Source organism: Glycine max, chromosome 7, assembly GCF_000004515.6.
Source record: "Glycine max cultivar Williams 82 chromosome 7, Glycine_max_v4.0, whole genome shotgun sequence".
Lineage (NCBI taxonomy): Eukaryota > Viridiplantae > Streptophyta > Magnoliopsida > Fabales > Fabaceae > Glycine > Glycine max.
Window position 1 is genome coordinate 8,708,533 of NC_038243.2, and position 18,591 is coordinate 8,727,123.

The 18,591-nt window shown below is 33.1% G+C and overlaps 2 protein-coding genes across 2 annotated transcripts in view; both read left to right on the forward strand.

Annotated features, from left to right (window-relative positions):
* LOC100796618 (LEAF RUST 10 DISEASE-RESISTANCE LOCUS RECEPTOR-LIKE PROTEIN KINASE-like 2.1) overlaps positions 1-18,591 on the forward strand; it is a 62,345-nt gene that overhangs the window by 15,271 nt on the left and 28,483 nt on the right. The window lies entirely within an intron of this gene.
* On the forward strand, positions 8,498-11,081 carry LOC100797690 (PR5-like receptor kinase). The gene is made up of 2 exons (XM_006583357.4): positions 8,498-8,965; positions 9,861-11,081. The coding sequence occupies exons 1-2, from the start codon at positions 8,845-8,847 to the stop codon at positions 10,967-10,969; spliced, it is 1,230 nt and encodes a 409-aa protein (XP_006583420.1). The 5' UTR covers positions 8,498-8,844; the 3' UTR covers positions 10,970-11,081.

The following is an 18,591-nucleotide window of genomic DNA, read 5'->3' on the forward strand; positions in this document are numbered from 1 at the left end:
TGTCTTCCTCTTTCTTGATAGCCTCTCGTCGTTCTTTTCTTTTTCTTATAGTAATTGTATTTTTAGTATCTCTTACAGTTCATCACTATCTTCCGGGTAACAATAATATATTGTAACTTCCAATATTTACCAGTTATTTGCTATCATCCGGGTAGATCTTGAGTAGTGGCAAAACCTGTTCTTTCTTCTCTCACTGGATCGATTCCAGAATTTACCACTAGTTCTTTGCTATCTTCCGGGTAGATCTTGCAAGTTATTTTGTAAAATAGATCACTCAAACATAATTATGCTGTAATCTACTTATCTATTTGTAATATATAAATCCTGAGGTACAAATCAATACCATGCCACATCATTACCCCATTTCATCTCTTTGTGCATCTCTTTTTATATATCCGATGTCTATTTGTTTGTCTATTTCCTTCTACCATTTCATTTTCATGTGAGAAAGAGAAGTGCTGAAGTAGGTGAAAAAACTGCCATAAGGATGGTTGCCTCTTCCACATGATCTGCAAGATGGGCAGACCAAAATTTCTATGCAAAATTGGGTCCTTCTTTGATGCTTTCCACATGTATCGTGTAATGCCCCGCCCTGTCATTCTCTTGATTTTGTATATATTATAATTCCTTTAATATCTTTTCTCTAAATTTTCATTTTCCTCCATTTTAAACTCTAAGGTTATCTTTGATTTCAAACATCAAAAACTTGATACTATTGCATTATTTCTAATGCTAGTTTTTTTTATCAGTTTCAGGGATGTGTGACAAAGAACAGGTTGTGCCATCTATTGATTTAGTTTAAATGTAGAAGAGGTTGTTCCATCTATAGTAAACAGATTCCGACATCTAGCTTTGCTTTTATCTCAATATTTTTAAGGTTCTGGTCTGTTTTGATATTGAAATTAATCAAGAAATAATAATTTTTACAGGGTGTTTCTAAATTGTTATTATTGGAACTCCATATATTGCCAATTGCCACACACACTGTAAAACTTCATTTCATTGAGATGGCTTCCTTCACTTTTGCCTGCTCTGTCTAAATTGTCGAGTTCAACATGCATAAAACATATTGCCCAAAGCATCGAAGCATCTAAATAATTGACTATTCTACGGTTAGTGCTCATCCTTCAAGTGATTTCAAGAGTCTTTATATTTAACCCAAAAGCCTTTTTTTAAAACATAATCTGACAATTTTTAGCTTTGCTCGAGAACAGAGTAAAAATAATAATAATTGAAAATAACAACGTTGCTTGTATGCTAGATGGAAATGCTAAACTTTGGGGGTTTAATGTGAATATGTTCTTTGGCAAATCATCGTTTCCATTTTCTTTTAATCAATGTTTTCATTTTTCTCTTCATGTTGATTAATTTCTAAAGAGACCATTTGTATATGTATATGGGCATTGGTTACTCTTACTTCAACTTTAAAATTTGCTCTCAGATTGGTTTTATATGGTAGTGTTGACTGTTGTTGCTCATGTAATTCATATAGTCTCCATAGCATTTATTTTATCGGTCTCGTAGAAAACCACACTAGTTTGAAGAATGGTTTATTGATTTTGGTTTGTTCATGTCTCACATTCTTCATAGATGATATCCATAGCATTTTCATTCCAATTTGTGTGAGAATAACTGTATATACTATTTTTACTTGAGATTGATGTGTGATGCATGTGTATTTATTATAATTAAACAAATTTTTGTCCCCAAAAGTATGATGCAGTAACATTGATGTCTGAAAGATGAAAAATATAAGTTTAATTTCTAAATGCGTAAAAAGTGCAACAAATTAATCTTACTGTTAAATTTGTGAGACCATTTTATCATTAAATTGTAATATAGAAGAATCAATTTGACAATAAATCATATTTTTTGAAGACTAATTTATCATTAAATTGTCTACAAAACTGATTAGTGATATCATGGAGCTCTAGCACAAAAGAGATAAATTTTTTGAAGTCAAGAAAATGACCAACCCCTTCAAAGTTAAATTGGGTGAAGGTGGTTTTGGTGTTGTATACTAAGGAGAGCTACACAGTGGTTGCCCAGTGGCTGTAAAGATATTGAATGCATCCAAAGGAAATGACAAACACTTTGTCAATGAGGTTGCTAGTATGAGTATAACTTCTGATGTTAATGTTGCCATACTTCTTTGATTCTGTTTGGAAGGACGCAAGAAAGCTCTCATCTATGAATTCATGTATAATGGTTCCCTTGACAAGTTTATTTTCAGTAAGGAGCTTTAGGCAACTTCATCGTTGAGTTGGGATAATTTGTGGCAAACTGCCTTAGGGATAGCCAGAGGACTAGAATACTTGCATAACCGATGCAACATTCGAATGTTACATTTTGACATAAAGCGACAACATTCTTTTGGATGAGAAGTTCTGTCCCAAGATATCTGATTTTGGGCTAGCAAAGCTTTGTCCTAGAAATGAAAGTATTATTTCCAGGTCTGATGCCAGAGGAACATTAGGGTATGTAGCTCCAGAAATTTTGGCAGAATTTTACACAAATATGATGTAATCTTTCACTTTAAATTTAAACCACCTAAACGTTAATGGTAAAAAATCAATTTCATTATGCATTAAATACATCTTATCTTTTAACTTAGAATTCTACAATTTGAAAGGTCTGGGGTGCAAGAATAGAATCAATGTTTCTGTTCCAAGAGAGGCTATGAAGGATGCTTTGCATGTTTCTAAGAAGAAAGCAGAAAACATAGCACCTTTCTATTCAACTATTTTTTGTATTGTATGTTTGGCAAATCATAATGGTACTTTCCTCTGTTTCGGGTGTAACTTAGGAATTTCCAATTCCCAAAAGGGTGACTCATCTATCACTTCCATCTACATATGATTTTGGCATGTGGTTTCAGTTTTAGCCATTTTGTGGTTGCTGTGGCGCGCCAATAATTTGACTTCAATGATAAATTTTGTTTCTTACTCAACATTAATTCATTGGAAATTACTACCTTCCTTAACTCAGTTCTATTTGCAAGAACTAGAGAATACTATACAACGTGTTTTCTGCATGATTAGTATTTTTGTTTGGTGCGGGGAAGTAAGAAGGCACAGGGTCATGGAGAAAGAGGAAAGAGGGTGGTGGTTTCGTAGGAGGAGTTTTGCTTTTATTGATTCATATGGTGGTGAGAATCGTGGCCATCATTTTCAAAGAACATGCATTTATGTGTGGAAACGGCATGATTTATGTGTGAAGGGTGTTGCGCGCAAGAGTACTTACATAGGGGTTGCAACACTCGAATTTTACATTTTGACATAAAGCCACATAACATTCTTTTGGATGAGAAATTTTGCCCCAAGATACCAGATTTCGGGCTTGCAAAGCTTTGTCCTATGAAAGAGAGCATTATTTCCATGTTAGATGCTAGAGGGACAATAGGTATGTAGCTCCAAGTATGGAATAGAAATTTTGGCGAAATTTCACACAAATCTAATGTTTACTCGTGAGAGTTTCATAGACTCAACTTGTTAACTCGTAAAAATCTATTTTATATAAAAATAATAATAAAATATTTATAAATAACATACTAATTAAACATTTCAACAATATAATATAGCAAAATAATAAATCATATAGTTCAGAATATTTAAATAATCAAGTCTAGTAATAATATATCACTATTAGATAATAACTTGCAAACATTATAGTAGTGGTACTCTCATCAAGAGTTTGATGCTATTAGAAAACAAGGATTTAATATTATTAAAGGTGGAAATTTTGTATTTGAGAATAACACACTAAATGAAAGTATGTCGAATGCTAAACAGACAAAAAAACAATAAAAAATGACTTATGTTTTGGTCTAATTTTTTTAACTTCTTAATTCATTGATTCGGTGGTAAACTTGAGTCTACCGAGTTTATTTAAAGTTTGTCCACAGTCTATTACAAGAAGAATTTACTCAAGAGTCAACTCGCAGAGGACAAGTGAACTCGTAAACTCGTAAGAATTAATGAATTTACTCAAAAATTTGATAACCATATTTATAGCTATGGAATGATGCTACTAGAAATGGTGGGAGGGAGAAAGAATATTGATGCGGAAGCTATTCACACAAGTGAGATATACTTCCCATATTGGGTCTATAACAGGCTAGAGAAGGGAGGAGATTTGAGACCTGACGGGTTGATAACCATGAAAAAAAAATGAGATAGTAAAGAGAATGACTGTAGTGGGTAATGGTGTGTTCAAACCTTTCCAAAGGATAGATAGACCTACTATGAGTAGAGTAGTAGATATGCTAGAAGGCAGCGTGAATTCACAAATTCCCCCAAAACCTATTCTTTCTTCTCCCACTAGATCAGTACCAGAATCTCCCACTATATGAAGTTAATTTCTTTGCAATTTGGGTAGATATTCCATGTTATATACTTTGTAAAATGAATTGTTCAACATAATTATTCTGTACTTCTGAAACCAAGTGGATTTCATACATGTGACAACATAATATGTGACTCCCTCTCTTTCTTGAAAGCCTTTCTAGCTCTTAATTAAATTTTACAGTCAATTATAAAATAACTTGTTTGAATTATAAAATTTTACAAATATTTTCATTGAAATTCAGAATAATCCGTAAATTCCTATTCAAGGTATTTTAATTGCTATTCAGTAAATTGTTCCAGTTGGACGTTTAATCTGGAATTTTTATCCTTCATTAAAATTAGGAATTTAGAATTCCACCAAAATAGGTGGGATTTTAAAAATTCCTCACTCTTCATTTTCATTGATCAAAACACGTTTTAGCAACATCATCCATTGCAAAGCTTCATCCCTTCCATTTTTTAGTCACTCGGTGGGTGCGTGACTGACATGGCAGACACAGCGGCTGCGGAGAAGCCAGTTTGCATATGTTTGGAAGGCCGCATGAGAGCTCTCATATATGAATTTATGCCCAATGGTTCCCTTGACAAGCTCATTTATAGAAAAGGACCTGAAACCATTACACCCTTGAGTTGGGACATTATGTATGAAACTGCAATGGGTATAGCTAGAGGCTAAGAATACTTGCATATAGGATGCAACACTCGAATTTTGCATTTTGACATAAAACCACATAACATTCTTTTGGATTTGAAGTTCTGCCCAAGATATCAGATTTTGGGCTAGCTAAACTCTCTGCTAGAAATGAAAGCATAATTTCTATGTCAGATGCTAGAGGAACAATAGGTGACATTTTTCAGGGGTTTCACTCAAGTCTGATGTTTATAGATTTGGAATGATGTTGCTGGAAATGGTGGGAAGGAGAAAGAACACTATAGATGAAGCAAGTCACAGAAGTGAAATATACTTTCTGCATTGGGTATATAAAAGACTTCAGTTGGGCAATGATTTGAGACTGGATGAGGTGATGACACCAGAAGAAAATGAGATAGCTAAGAGATTGACCATAGTTTTATGGTGATAGGGCTACAATGAGATCCCAGTACTATTTCTCACTTATTTCTCTCATTTCTCTTGTCTGTATTTCTCAACCAAACACCTTTAATTTACCCCTTATTATCGTCTATTTTAACTTTTCATTTTTATATTTTTCCATTATATTTATCTCCTCTCTACCATGAACATTAGTGCAAGGTCTTTTTATATCATGCATAGAAGCATATTTCGGTGATTGAATATTATTTCCTTGCTTCTATAGAATTATTTGATAGCTGTGAAAAAAATCTTAAGCAAAAATATCAGAAGAATTTCAACTGTGCAGATTTGGCCAAGAAATTATTAAGAATCATAATTCAACCTCTCCTTGTAACTTTCTAATGCACTTCGATCAGGTTAATCTCATAACCTTTTTTTTGTAAGTCTTTTCATTCAAAGAACAAAAAATATTCAGCAAAGTAAATATTATATATTTTATGTTTTCTATTGAATAATATTTTTATTTACTTTTTTTCTTTAAGAGCATTAGTTATTAGTATTTGTTTTACTAATAATAATGAATAATAAACTAAATTAAATTAAATTTCAAAGTTAAAACAACAACAATAATACAAATTTAAGGCACTACTTTTTCTAACGCAAATTTTACACAACTCTTCGAGGTTTAACTGTTTAAGTGACAATTACATGACTGTTGACCTCAGCTTTGACGAGAGCAAGCTAGAGTACGTTGTTGAATAATGCGTGTTTTTCAAACTTCAAAATATTTGTGAGTATTATTCTACTTGTCCCAGCGAGTAATGAGAGGTTCCTTCTTCATAGTTTCACTTTGAACATTAGTCATTAGTGACTAATAGACGTCTCTGAATTTCCCTGAAATTTCTCTGGCGGCTATATTCATGATTAGTTTTTTTTTTTTTGGTCTTTCTCGGTTCTCTCCCCTTTTGCTATTTTTTTCTAATTTTTTAAAATCATTTTATGATATGTAAAAACACATATTTACAATTTATTGGTCCAATTAATAGATAATAAAAATAATAATTAATAGATGAAGTTAAATAAATTTATAAAAAATTAATTATTTTAAATATGAAAAATAAGAGTTAAATTGACAAATAAATTGAGTGACGGAAAAAGAAAAGTCAGTGTAGGTAATAGATCTAGTTTAGTAAAAGGGTGGAGAGAGATGGAAAAGGTTGACGTTTAAGTATAATTATTATTATTAATTCACTAGCCCACAAGCCTAATTAACCCAATCCCATATTAGTTCAATGACAAACCTCCAAACTCAAATTGATTCAGATCAGCTATCACATTATTAAATTTTGAACTCATCCAGTTTGACTATATTAAATTGAATTTTTCATTGATTAAAAATGAATATTAAATAAATTTATTACATTAAAAGTGTAAAAAGTATATTGTAAATAAGAACACAATAATTTCAATAAATTATGTTAATTAATTTAAAAATCATCTTAAAATTTACTTCATGTTTAATTAATTTTATATATAGCTTTGAGTTATTGTTGGTTTACCAAAACAAGTTGAAAAGCTAGCTTAAAACTCAAAAACTAACATTAAATTATAAATATTCAATAAAATTAATTATTAGAGTAATTGAAAAGTATAAATTAAAATGACAGAAAAATAATAAATCATAATTTATTTTTTAAAAAAATTAAAAAATAGATAAATATATCAAAAATAAAAAATAGAAAAAAATAAAATCTAGTATTTTAAAAATACTACTTCAAAATAATATTTCAAAAAAAAAATACTAGAACCTAATAAAAAAATTTATTTAGTAACTAATCAAATAAGGTTTTTAACTAATAAAAAAATTAAAAATTAATTAAAATATTTTATCGAGTATATATATATATATATATATATATATATATATATATATATATATATATATATATATATATATATATATATATATATATATATATACATATATATTTTCATATAGTGTGTGTAAAAAAAAAAAAAAAATTCACTGAACTTTTTTATCTTACTTTATGAATTATTAGGCAAATGTGATTCTCACTAAACATATGAGTTTCATCTTTATTATTAAATGATAGTATCATAAAAAAAAATCACATGAATTTTAAGTAATAAACAATTGCATTTTACAAAAAAAAAAATGTTAGTGTTCCTGACCCTCTCTTTCATTGTGAATCAAACAGAGGTGCTTTCGACTTTTCTTCCTTTTGTCCTACTTTGCATCGACTTTCCTTCGGGAAAAAATCAAATTAGATGGCGTGGTTGTAGAATATTTTATATTTAATTAACGAGATATATATGCACCTCAAGTTATTGTACGCGCATACCAATGTTATGTACTTTCTCTATCGTTATAAAAAGTGAGTAAATTAAATTATATAGATATCCATGATTATACAAATATTTTTTGTTTTTTGTTTTAATATTTACACTAACCTCCTTTCAGAGGAACTCGGTGTAATGTTTTTAAAAAATTTAAGGTGTTTGTATATTTTTAAATAACTAAGAGATTTCTTTTTAACTAAGGGAGGTTAATGTAATAATATGTAAGAGAGTATTAATGTATGTTTTTTAATAACAAAGGAGGACTAGTGTAGGAGGTTAATGTATATTTTTTTAAATAACTAAGAGAAGAGAATGTTTGTTTAATTTTACAAAACTTCAAGCAATATTAGTGTAATTTACTATAAAAAAACTATTTTGAGGGATCCAAAGGGCATGAATTGAAGGTTAATTGGTATCCCTTAATTTATCACTTGCCATTACTCAGCGCCTCATTGACCCAGTCAAAGCTCAATTCCTTGATAATTATTAGTTGAGTGACAAATCCACCGGCTTTAGTACTAACACGTCTGATTTTTTTGTACCAAGTGAAAAAATAGTACACATTCATAGAAGGAAGGAAAATATATATTTGACCACTCTGGAAGAATACACCTTGAGAGAGATACCATAAATAATTAATGTAATTGATTATTGTTCAATTTGTGTAAATTTATAAAAAGTAATTGTGAAATAGATGCTTTTTAAAATAAGTATTTCTTTAAGAAGTAAATAGAATTTTTTTCTATTGAAGTAAAAAAATTATTTTTTAAAAATAAAAACAGTTTAAATAAATATAATAAAAAATAGATAATTTTTTTTTTGACAAATAATTTTAAACAAATGAACCTATGTAATGTGAAAAAAAAAAGAGAAGAAGACAAAGCAATGAAGATTGTCTACGGGGTGTTTTCATATGGTTGGGATATCCAAATATCAATACTCTCAATATAATTGTTTTGTATTTTAAAATACGCAAGTTATAAAATATAATATAACAACGAGTAAATTAAACACTAATGTTGAAATTTCTTTTAGATTACACAATTCCTCTTTCATAAATTTTACGACAGCACTGTTGAAATTATGTGGAAAATGATCTGATGAATGAAATATCATCATGCCAACAAGATATATGCACCAATACTGCAACAGTCTAACGGATTCGTCTTTGCTCTCACCATGTGTGCTGTTGCAGGCAATAACAAAAGGAGGAAACTCATTATAGGTAATTAATCTAATTTCTTCGTTCCATCCACACCGCCTCCTTTAATTAATATTTATAACATTTTTAATAAATCTGATATTAAGTAAGAATCATTGCCCTTCACTGTATAGATATTGCTTCTTTTTTTTTTCTCTTTTTTTATTTTACCCAGATGCTTACTTACATTACTTTCACCTATTATAGTTTGGAAATAGGAAAAATATCAATGCCCATTCCATGTTAGGGTGAAGGGAAGAGAGAGATAAGAAGAAAAAAAAAAGCTAAAGAGAGAAAGCAATAGATATAAGAAGTGATGGAAAAAAAAAAGAAACACAAAAATAGAAAGGAAAAAAAAAAAGAAATGAGACGAAAAAAGTTGACAAATATTTTATTTGTCCACAATGAAAGAACAGTGATATAAAAGAAATTGACAGAAATAACGGTGAGATAGATAGGTAATCTTAAAAATGTACATGCTTTGGATTATTTGATTTATTTTATGTACACAAAAGCTTTTAATAATGAAAATATTTAAGAAATCATTGGAAAAATATATTTTCAATTTTCGAAAAAGAAAAGTCACCAAACATATACCATCTTTTACTTTGAATCATGACTTAGATGAAGCATTCGGTCAGGAACACTTGTTTGGTAATAACCTCTAATCCATTGAAAAACTAAAAATGGTCTTTAAAATAACAGAAAAACACATAATTAACTACCGTCTTCTTATTCTTACCATATCTATGGTTTAATTTACTAGCATTGGTAATTCACCGTCGTGTTCTTATATATTCTTATTTATTTGGGTCTTGTCTGTTGCGTACAATTTAAACTGATAAATATTAACCTCCAGAAATAAAAGGAATTCAAATATTTGTTAACCTCTAATTCTCCTATATGTATTTTAACACAGGTATCACAGCTGGAGTAATGGGAGGATTCATGATATGCATCATAATTTGCTCTACTAAACGTAAGTCATCAACAAAAGTAAAACATTGGTTTACGATAAAGAATGAAAAAGTTATAGAATCATTCTTAAAACATCATGGAGCACTGGCACAGAAGAGGTATAAATTTTCCGAAGTTAAGAAAATGACCAACTCCTTCAAAGTTAAACTGGGTGAAGGCGGTTTTGGTGCCGTATACAAAGGAGAGATACACAGTGGTTGCCCTGTGGCTGTAAAGATATTGAATGCATCCAAAGGAAATGGCGAAGACTTCATCAATGAGGTTGCTAGCATCAGTAGAACTTCTCATGTTAATGTTGTCACACTTCTTGGATTCAGTTTGGAAGGACGCAAAAAAGCTCTCATTTATGAGTTTATGCCCAATGGTTCCCTAGACAAGTTTATTTACAATAAGGGTCTTGAAACCACTGCATCCTTGAGTTGGGATAATTTGTGGCAAATTGCAATAGGTATAGCCCGAGGATTAGAGTACTTGCATAGTGGTTGCAATACTCGAATTTTACATCTTGACATAAAACCACAAAACATTCTTTTGGATGAGAATCTATGTCCCAAGATATCAGATTTCGGGCTTGCAAAGCTTTTTCCCAGGAAAGATAGCATTGTTTCCCTGTCATATGCTAGGGGAACAATAGGATATGTAGCTCCAGAAGTGTGCAACAAACACTTTGGTGGAATTTCACACAAATCTGATGTCTACAGCTATGGAATGATGCTGCTAGAAATGGTGGGAGTGAAGAAGAATATTAATGCAGAAACCAGTCAAACAAGTGAGTACTTCCCAGATTGGATATACAAAAGGCTAGAGCAGGGCAGAGATTTGACAACTGATGGGGTGATAGCCACACAAGAAACAGAGATAGCAAGGAAAATGACTATAGTGGGTTTATGGTGTGTTCAAACAATTCCACAAGATAGACCAACAATGAGCAAAGTAATAGATATGCTAGAAGGCAACATGAATTCCCTAGAAATGCCCCCAAAACCTATTCTTTCTTCTCCAGCTAGATTGGTTCCAGAATTTACCACTAGTTCATTGCAATCTGGGTAGATCTTTCAAATTCTTTTGTAAAACAGATCACTCAACATGATTATGTTGTACTTTTAATTCATTTTGAAACAAAGTGGATGTCATACATGTGCAAACATGAATTCAAATGCTAGACCAAACTGTGTGCTATGTGTACTGTGATACCCTCTATCCCACACATATATGTACTAATAATAAAAGGAATAAGAAATTAGATTAATTAAAAGTTTTTAAATAAATTTAAATAAAAGCATTTCAAAAGGGTAAAAGACTCACATTCACTTCAGTATTACCAAATAAAACTTGTTATAAACATTTTTTTGCTCAAAACATCATGTAATTAAACAAACTCATACCCCAATGTCACCTCCTATCAAAACATTGTGTCTTGACATCCTAGCCTTCAGCACAAGGTTTCTTAAAACAATTTACCTAGTCATATGTTCTCACGAACACAAAGTTTGAGATCATCACATGATCGAAATACAAACAACACACGAAGAGTGAAATATTACATTCTTAACTAATAGAGAGAAACAATGCAACATGTAGATATACATATCATATAAATGTTAACCGATTGGCAAGTGTACCAATTCGCACAAGTAGTAATTAAAACAGTAAGTCTGAGTTTTGTGTCCACAGGGAATTTGTTATACGTAGATGCCGCATATTCAATTTGTAAACATTTACAACTGCAATAAAATAAAGTAGAGGAACTCATTCATGTTTCAAATTCTTTAATTAATTTTTCTAGACTTAAAAACGCATAACAAAAATGAGTCATGCCTCCAATAACTTGAGAACTTCCTTTCGTACCTATTCCTTCATCGAAGGATTGAGTCTTCGTTGTGGTTATCTTACTGGCTTGTACTCAATTTCCATCATGATCTTGTGCATAGAATATGAGGGGTTGATTCCCTTGAGGTCTGATATATGTCATCTAATAGCAGCCCTATGTTTCTTCAGGAGTTCCACCAATCTAGATTCCTCCTTAGGAGACAGTGAGATGCTGATCACTACTGGTTTTGCCTCATTGCCCTCCAAAAAGACATATTTCAAATGCTCTGGAAGGACCTTCAAATCCACCTTAGCTTTCTCTGCAGGAGGGTCTTTCTTCAGCTCTTCAAATGGACAATCCTGTGATGGGCTTACTTTTAAACCATCCAACTCTTCTAGACACTTTCTTAGATCTTTCTCTTCCTTTTTTGTGAGACAGTCAATGACATTTATTAGTGATTTCTCCAATAGGGATTGAGATGTCATACCTTGAACTACCATGGCAACTTCATGCTCAACTGCTTCCACTTTGAAACATGCCCTGTGGTCATTAGGATGCTTGATTGCATAGAATAGGTTAAAGGTAACCTTCTGATCGTCAACACTCATTTCCAAGTTACCATTGCCCATATCAACTACACACTTGGCTGTCAACATGAAAGGACGACCTAAAATCAATGGAATGTTTGCATCCTCTTCAATGTCCATTATGACAAAATCTACACAAAATGTGAATTGGCGGACTTTGACTAACACATCCTCCACCACACCATACAGTCGGGTAATTGAGCGGTTTGCAAGCTAAAGTGTCATTCTTGTGGGTGCAATTTCCAAATTCCCAATTCTTCTGCACATAGAATGTGACATCAAATTGATGCTAGCTCCCAAATCAATAAGTGTTTTTCCCACTAACACAACCCTTATTGAACATGGAATAGTTACACTGCCTGGATCCTTGAACTTTGGTGGTAGGATTCTTTGAATAACAACACTGCAATTCCCTTTCACCACTATACTTTCATTGTTTATATATTTGCCTCTTTTTTTTTGTCAAGAGATCCTTCAAGAATTTAGTATAAAGTGACATTTTCTGCAAGGCTTCTCCAAAAGGAATTGTAATCTCCAACTTCTTGAAAATATCAAGGAAGCGAGCAAAGTATCGCTCTTTGTCCTTCTTAGATGGCACTAAAGGGTATGGGGCCTCCTTACCTGAGTTGGGGACTAACTCTCTCTTTCTTTCCCTGACCAACTCACTTTTAGCCTTCCTTTCTCCAATCTCTTTTTTCTCCACTCCTTCAATCTTTTTTTTTATTTTTTCTTCATTTTTTGTTTCCTCATTCTCACTTATTTCTTTTTCTCTCATTTGCTCTCCTTTTCCCTCTTGTTTTTCCTCTGCTCCTAGCCCTCCTTCACTGCTTTTACGCTCATCACCCACTAGCACTCTTCCTTGACTTCTAATGATCACAACCTTACAGTCCTCCTTTGGATTTTTCTCAGTATTTGCTCCAAAACTTCCTAAGGAATTTTCTACTAACTGCTTAGCCAATTGTCCCACTTGAATTTCCAGATTTTTGATTGCTGACTTTGGGCTCTTATGTTTGGACATTGAAACCTGCATAAATTGAGTCAGTGTATCTTCTAATTTGGTGGTCCACTCATACAAATTAGGCCCTTGATTGGGAGGCCGATTAGAAGGTCTTCCTTGGTCTTTGTTAAACTGATTTCCAGGATGTGACCGCCAACCTTGACCTTGATTATGAGAAAAGTTTCCTCCCTACTGATATCCTGCAAAACCACCTAGATGAAATCCTTGCCTATTCTGATTTTCCATATAGTTAACTTCTTTGGATGCATAATCTTGAGTCATACAGCCACCAGATTCATGAGTCCCTCCACATATACTGCAAACTCTAATTTGCATAACTGCTGAATGAATAGGTTGAGTTGCTGGCAACTGTGTTGGCAATTTGCTTAAAATCTCTGTGAATGATTCAAGTTGTTTAGCTAATAGCTTATTCTACGCCAGCAAAGCATCCTATGATGTGAGCTCCAATAAACTTCTCTTTGTGGGAATGTGTGTTCTATCATGCAAGATAGCATGGTCAATGACTGCCATGTTCTCAATCAGTTCCATTGCTTCCTCAGGAATCTTCAATTTTGTCTTCCTTCCAGCAGAAGCATCAAACAATTGCTTAGATTGGGGCCGCAGACCATCAATGAATATGTTAAGCTGAATAGGCTCAGTGAATCCATGAGTTGGAGTCTTTCGAAGCAAACCACGGAAACGCTCCAAGGCTTCACTCAAGGATTTATCAAGGAACTGATGAAATGAGGAAATCGCTACCTTTTCTTCAACTGTCTTTGATTCAGGAAAAGACTTCTTCAAGAATTTCTAAACCACCTCTTCCCAAGTCTTCAAATTGTTTCCTTTAAATGACTGCAGCCACCTTTTGGCTTCACCAACTAGAGAAAATGAAAATAGATTAAGTTTGATAGCATCTTCTGGAACTCCCACTATCTTGACGGTGTTGCATATCTCAATGTATGTGGCTAAGTGAGCATAAGGGTCTTCATTTGACAAACCATGAAAGAGATTTAATTGAATGAGCTGAATCAAGGAATGCGGATATGAAATATTTGTTGCCTGAACTTCTGGCCGTGCTATACTAGTGAAAAACTATGGCATAGTAGAGCTTGAGTAATCTTCAAGAGTCACCCTTTGTTGTTGATCCTCTGCCATTATGTTTGCCTTAGATGCATGAACGTCGATTTCTCTCAACTTAGTAGGGAATGATGAAGAAGATTCAGATGAAAAAATTCTCTCGCTATTGAGGTTAGCTGTCCTATCTTGTAGCTCTCTTCTTTTCTTTGCTGCGTTGTTTCTTCTACAAGTAGCTTCAATCTCCAAGCCCAATGGAGCTAAGTCCCCTGCTGGAGTTTTACCTTACATACAAGAAGCAAGCTACTACAGAGCAGATAACTAAGACAAGAGATTAAATCAAATTGAAAAGAGTTGACAATATAAAAATAATCAATGAATAAAGAATAAATGTTTCCAAACTATAATATACAATCTAAGTAAAAAGAAATTTCCCGGCAACGGTGCCAAAATCTTGTTAACCGATTGGCAAGTGTACCAATTCGCACAAGTAGTAATTAAAATGGTAAGTCCAAGTATCATGTCCATAGGGAATTTGTTATACTTAGGTGCCGCATATTCAGTTTGTAAACATTTTCAATTGCAACAAAATAAAGTAGAGGAACTCATTCATGTTTCAAATTCTTTAATTAATTTTTCTGGACTTAAAAGCGCATAACAAAACAAACGCAAAACTGTATAACAGAACAAATATCAAGATATAAATGTTGGGGAGTATTCTACTGAACTTTCTGATGACGTAACTAAATAGGTTTTTCTCTATTTAATATTACTCTAATGTTCTTGTTGTTGGACCTTGTGGCCTCAATAATCTTAAGAGTGATAGGCTTAGAATGCAGAAGAAGCAACAACAATCAATTTAATAATGTTCTTTAAACATGCAAGGCAAAATTGATTGCAATAACATAAATGAGATAAGGGAAGAGAGAATGCAAACACGGTTTTATACTGGTTCGACCACTTCCCGTGCCTACATCCAGTACTCAAGTAACCCACTTGAGATTTCCACTATCTTTGTAAAATCCTTTACAAAGTTTGAACCACACAGGGACAACCCATCCCTTGTGTTCAAAAACTTTACAACAAGAGACTCACAGTCTCTTAGCCAATTTCATTGAATAAGAAGAATGGAAGAAGAATTCTCTCTTCAAGAGAAGAATATTACAATGAAGATCCATGGATGAACTCTTAATGGATTTGCAAGTGTTTGCCCAAGAGTTCTTGAGAGAGCATTTGACAATAAAGTTCTCTTGGAATCTCTCTCATTTTATTTTAAGAGGATAAGAAATTTTGGATCAGCAAAACTCTCTCTTCAAAATTTGTGCCCAAGTCACCTATTTATAGGCCTTTGATGGCCATTCATAAATCCAATGAAAAGATGTGACTGTTGGCAGATTTTCTGAAAATTCTCCACTAGTAATCGATTTCAATGTTTGTGTAATCGATTACACAATTATAATTTGAAGGATCATGACTTTTGAATTTGAATTTTAGGAGTTTCGTTGCTGGTAATTGATTATAGACATATGGTAATCGATTACATGTTAAAAATTCAAATTCAAAACCTTTTTCAACAGCTATTTCTCAACCCTGTCTTCTGGTAATCGATTACACTTCCTGGTAATTGATTACCAGAGCCTTGCATGTCTTGAAAGCACTTTGTTTTAAGGCAAGGCTTGGTCTTTAGTGAATCTTGAAACAAGGCTTTGTTTGTTGAAGTAATCTTGAATTATTCTTGAAGCAAATGCTTATCATTTGAAGCAGCGTTGTTTGATTCTTCTTTGACATCATCAAAATCATGTATACATACATTCACATTCTCCCCCTTTTTGACGATGACAAACATGTGATTCATGTGATTTCTTCTCAACACCATCAAAGCTTGCATGATTTACATTCTCCCCCTTTCTTAAGCAAATTCTTCTTGACATTATCAAAATCTTCATGATTTACACTTGCACCATCAAATTACTCTAACCGTAATTCCTCACATGAAAGAGCCTAACCCTCCTAGTTTTATTCTTGATTCCTAACCAAACTCATTCTAAGTGAGCTGCACTATGCACAAAAGACAACATTTACTAGATAACTGCACATTATTCCTAGAAATGCAAACTTCTAGCTGCTCTACCAAGTACTAAGGACTTCAAGCATTTTCCAATACTCAAAACCTAACAAAGCATATAAATGGGTGATCAAGTCACAAATATGTAAAATGAACACAGATAGAAGTAGAGAACACTAGCAATAACATTAAATAGATAGTTAGAAGTTTTACATCAAGAGTGCTCAATAGAAAAACTCCCCAACAATGAAGCGTTGAGCCCTCTATTAGCAAGGAAGGCTTAATAAAAAAGGTGAAATGATGTTGGAAGAAAATGTCTTCTCTTCAGCCTTGTTGCCTTCTTCCTTCCTTCTCATGCTGTTTTCTCTTCACTTCCCTTTCTTCTTAGTGTTTTAAAGACTTTTGGGCTTCTCAGCTTACGAAGGCGCGCTCAGCGAGCATGTCTCGCTGAGAAAGAGTAAGTGGTTGTGCGCTAAGTAGGCTTGGACGTGCTAAGCGCAAGAAGAGAAAATGTCCTCACTGGGCGGGCTCGTTACGTGCTAAGCGTGATGCTCTCTGGCTCAACATTCTCTAGGGTTTTGTTCTCGCTTAGTGAGTCTAGCTTCCTCGCTAAGCAGATAAGCCTCGCTTAGCCAATCTAGTTCGCTGAGCGAGCCCTTTAGCAGTATTTCAAAATCTTCCCTTTTTTAGCCTAAAAACCTAATTAAATTCAACATTAGTCAACACAAAAATGGAGTTTCCACTGTATACATCCACACAAGAATAAACTATTTACGAATCTTGCAAAAGAAACCATAAACTAGAGGTACATTGCTACTTTTTCTTCTATTTTTAATGCATTAATTTAAAGCTCATGAATAAAAATTAACAATAAATGAAATACAACTTACTTAAACATATTTCACGTCATTATACCACTTTGTCGTGTAACATCACATCACAATACAACACGTCTCATTCATTTTCACATCATTCACGTACTTGAGGATCAAAACACAATATCACTAAGTCAATCAATATCGATCAATACACATGCATTATGCAACAGATACACTAAGACTCAATCCTATATGCAATGTGGTACCATGTCAGTGAAAAACCTCGTCAGGCGCCTAGGAGTACATGACAAGACAAACCATACATTAGAAAGTCAGGTCACTCTCACTAGGTAAAATCATAGGGAGACCAGTCAGGGTCACGCTATTTTGCGAGAATTCTCCAACCATGTGGGATGGCACAAGCTTAAAGGAGCACTCAAATCGGGTGTATTTACCCCGAAGGCCTAGACTCCAAAGAGTCCGTTAGGGCTTCTCCCTCTTGATTTAAGTCCAACCCAAAAAACATTTTAGCACACAAACTCTATCTATGAACTCTACAAAACACAACTCCTTAATTGTTCTCAAAATAATTTTATCTGGTTGCGTTTGTCATGAAACTTGTCGGGCCTCCTGTTCACGTGTCGGCAAGTGTACCGATTCGCACAAGTAGTATAAAATGGTAAGACCGAGTATCGTATCCTCAAGGAATTTGTTTCACCTACACCATGTACATTCAGTATGTAAACACTTATAAGGATTAAAAACAAGGCAAATGTGAATTATGTACTACAAAGTCTATTTGAGCATAAACAAAGTATCTAAGGTTATAAAAGGTGAAAACTATCAAGTTAAAAACGTTGGGGAGTGTCTTACTGAATTTCTCTTGATGTATAAAATGTGTTTTTCTCTATTTAACGTTATCCTAGTGTTCTTATGCCGAGAAACGAATAAAGCCATGATTCCTCACATGAATGAGCCTAACTCTCTTTAGACTTTGTCCTTGATCCCTCAACAAACTTGTTCTAAAAGAGTTGCACTAAGCCTACAATATAAAATGGGCTAGATCACTGCACTCCATTTCTAGACATACAAATTTCTAGCTTGCTCTATCAAGTTCTAAGGTTTTAAAGCATTTTCCAATACTAAACAGCCTAGCAACACATACAAATGGGTGATCAAGCCACAAGCATGTAAAATAAGCATAGATAGAAACAATGAACATAGAAAAATAACATTAAATAGATAGTGAGAATATTACATCAAGATGTTCAGTAGTAACTCCCCAACAAAGAGGCTTAGCCTTCCATTACAAGCAAAGCTT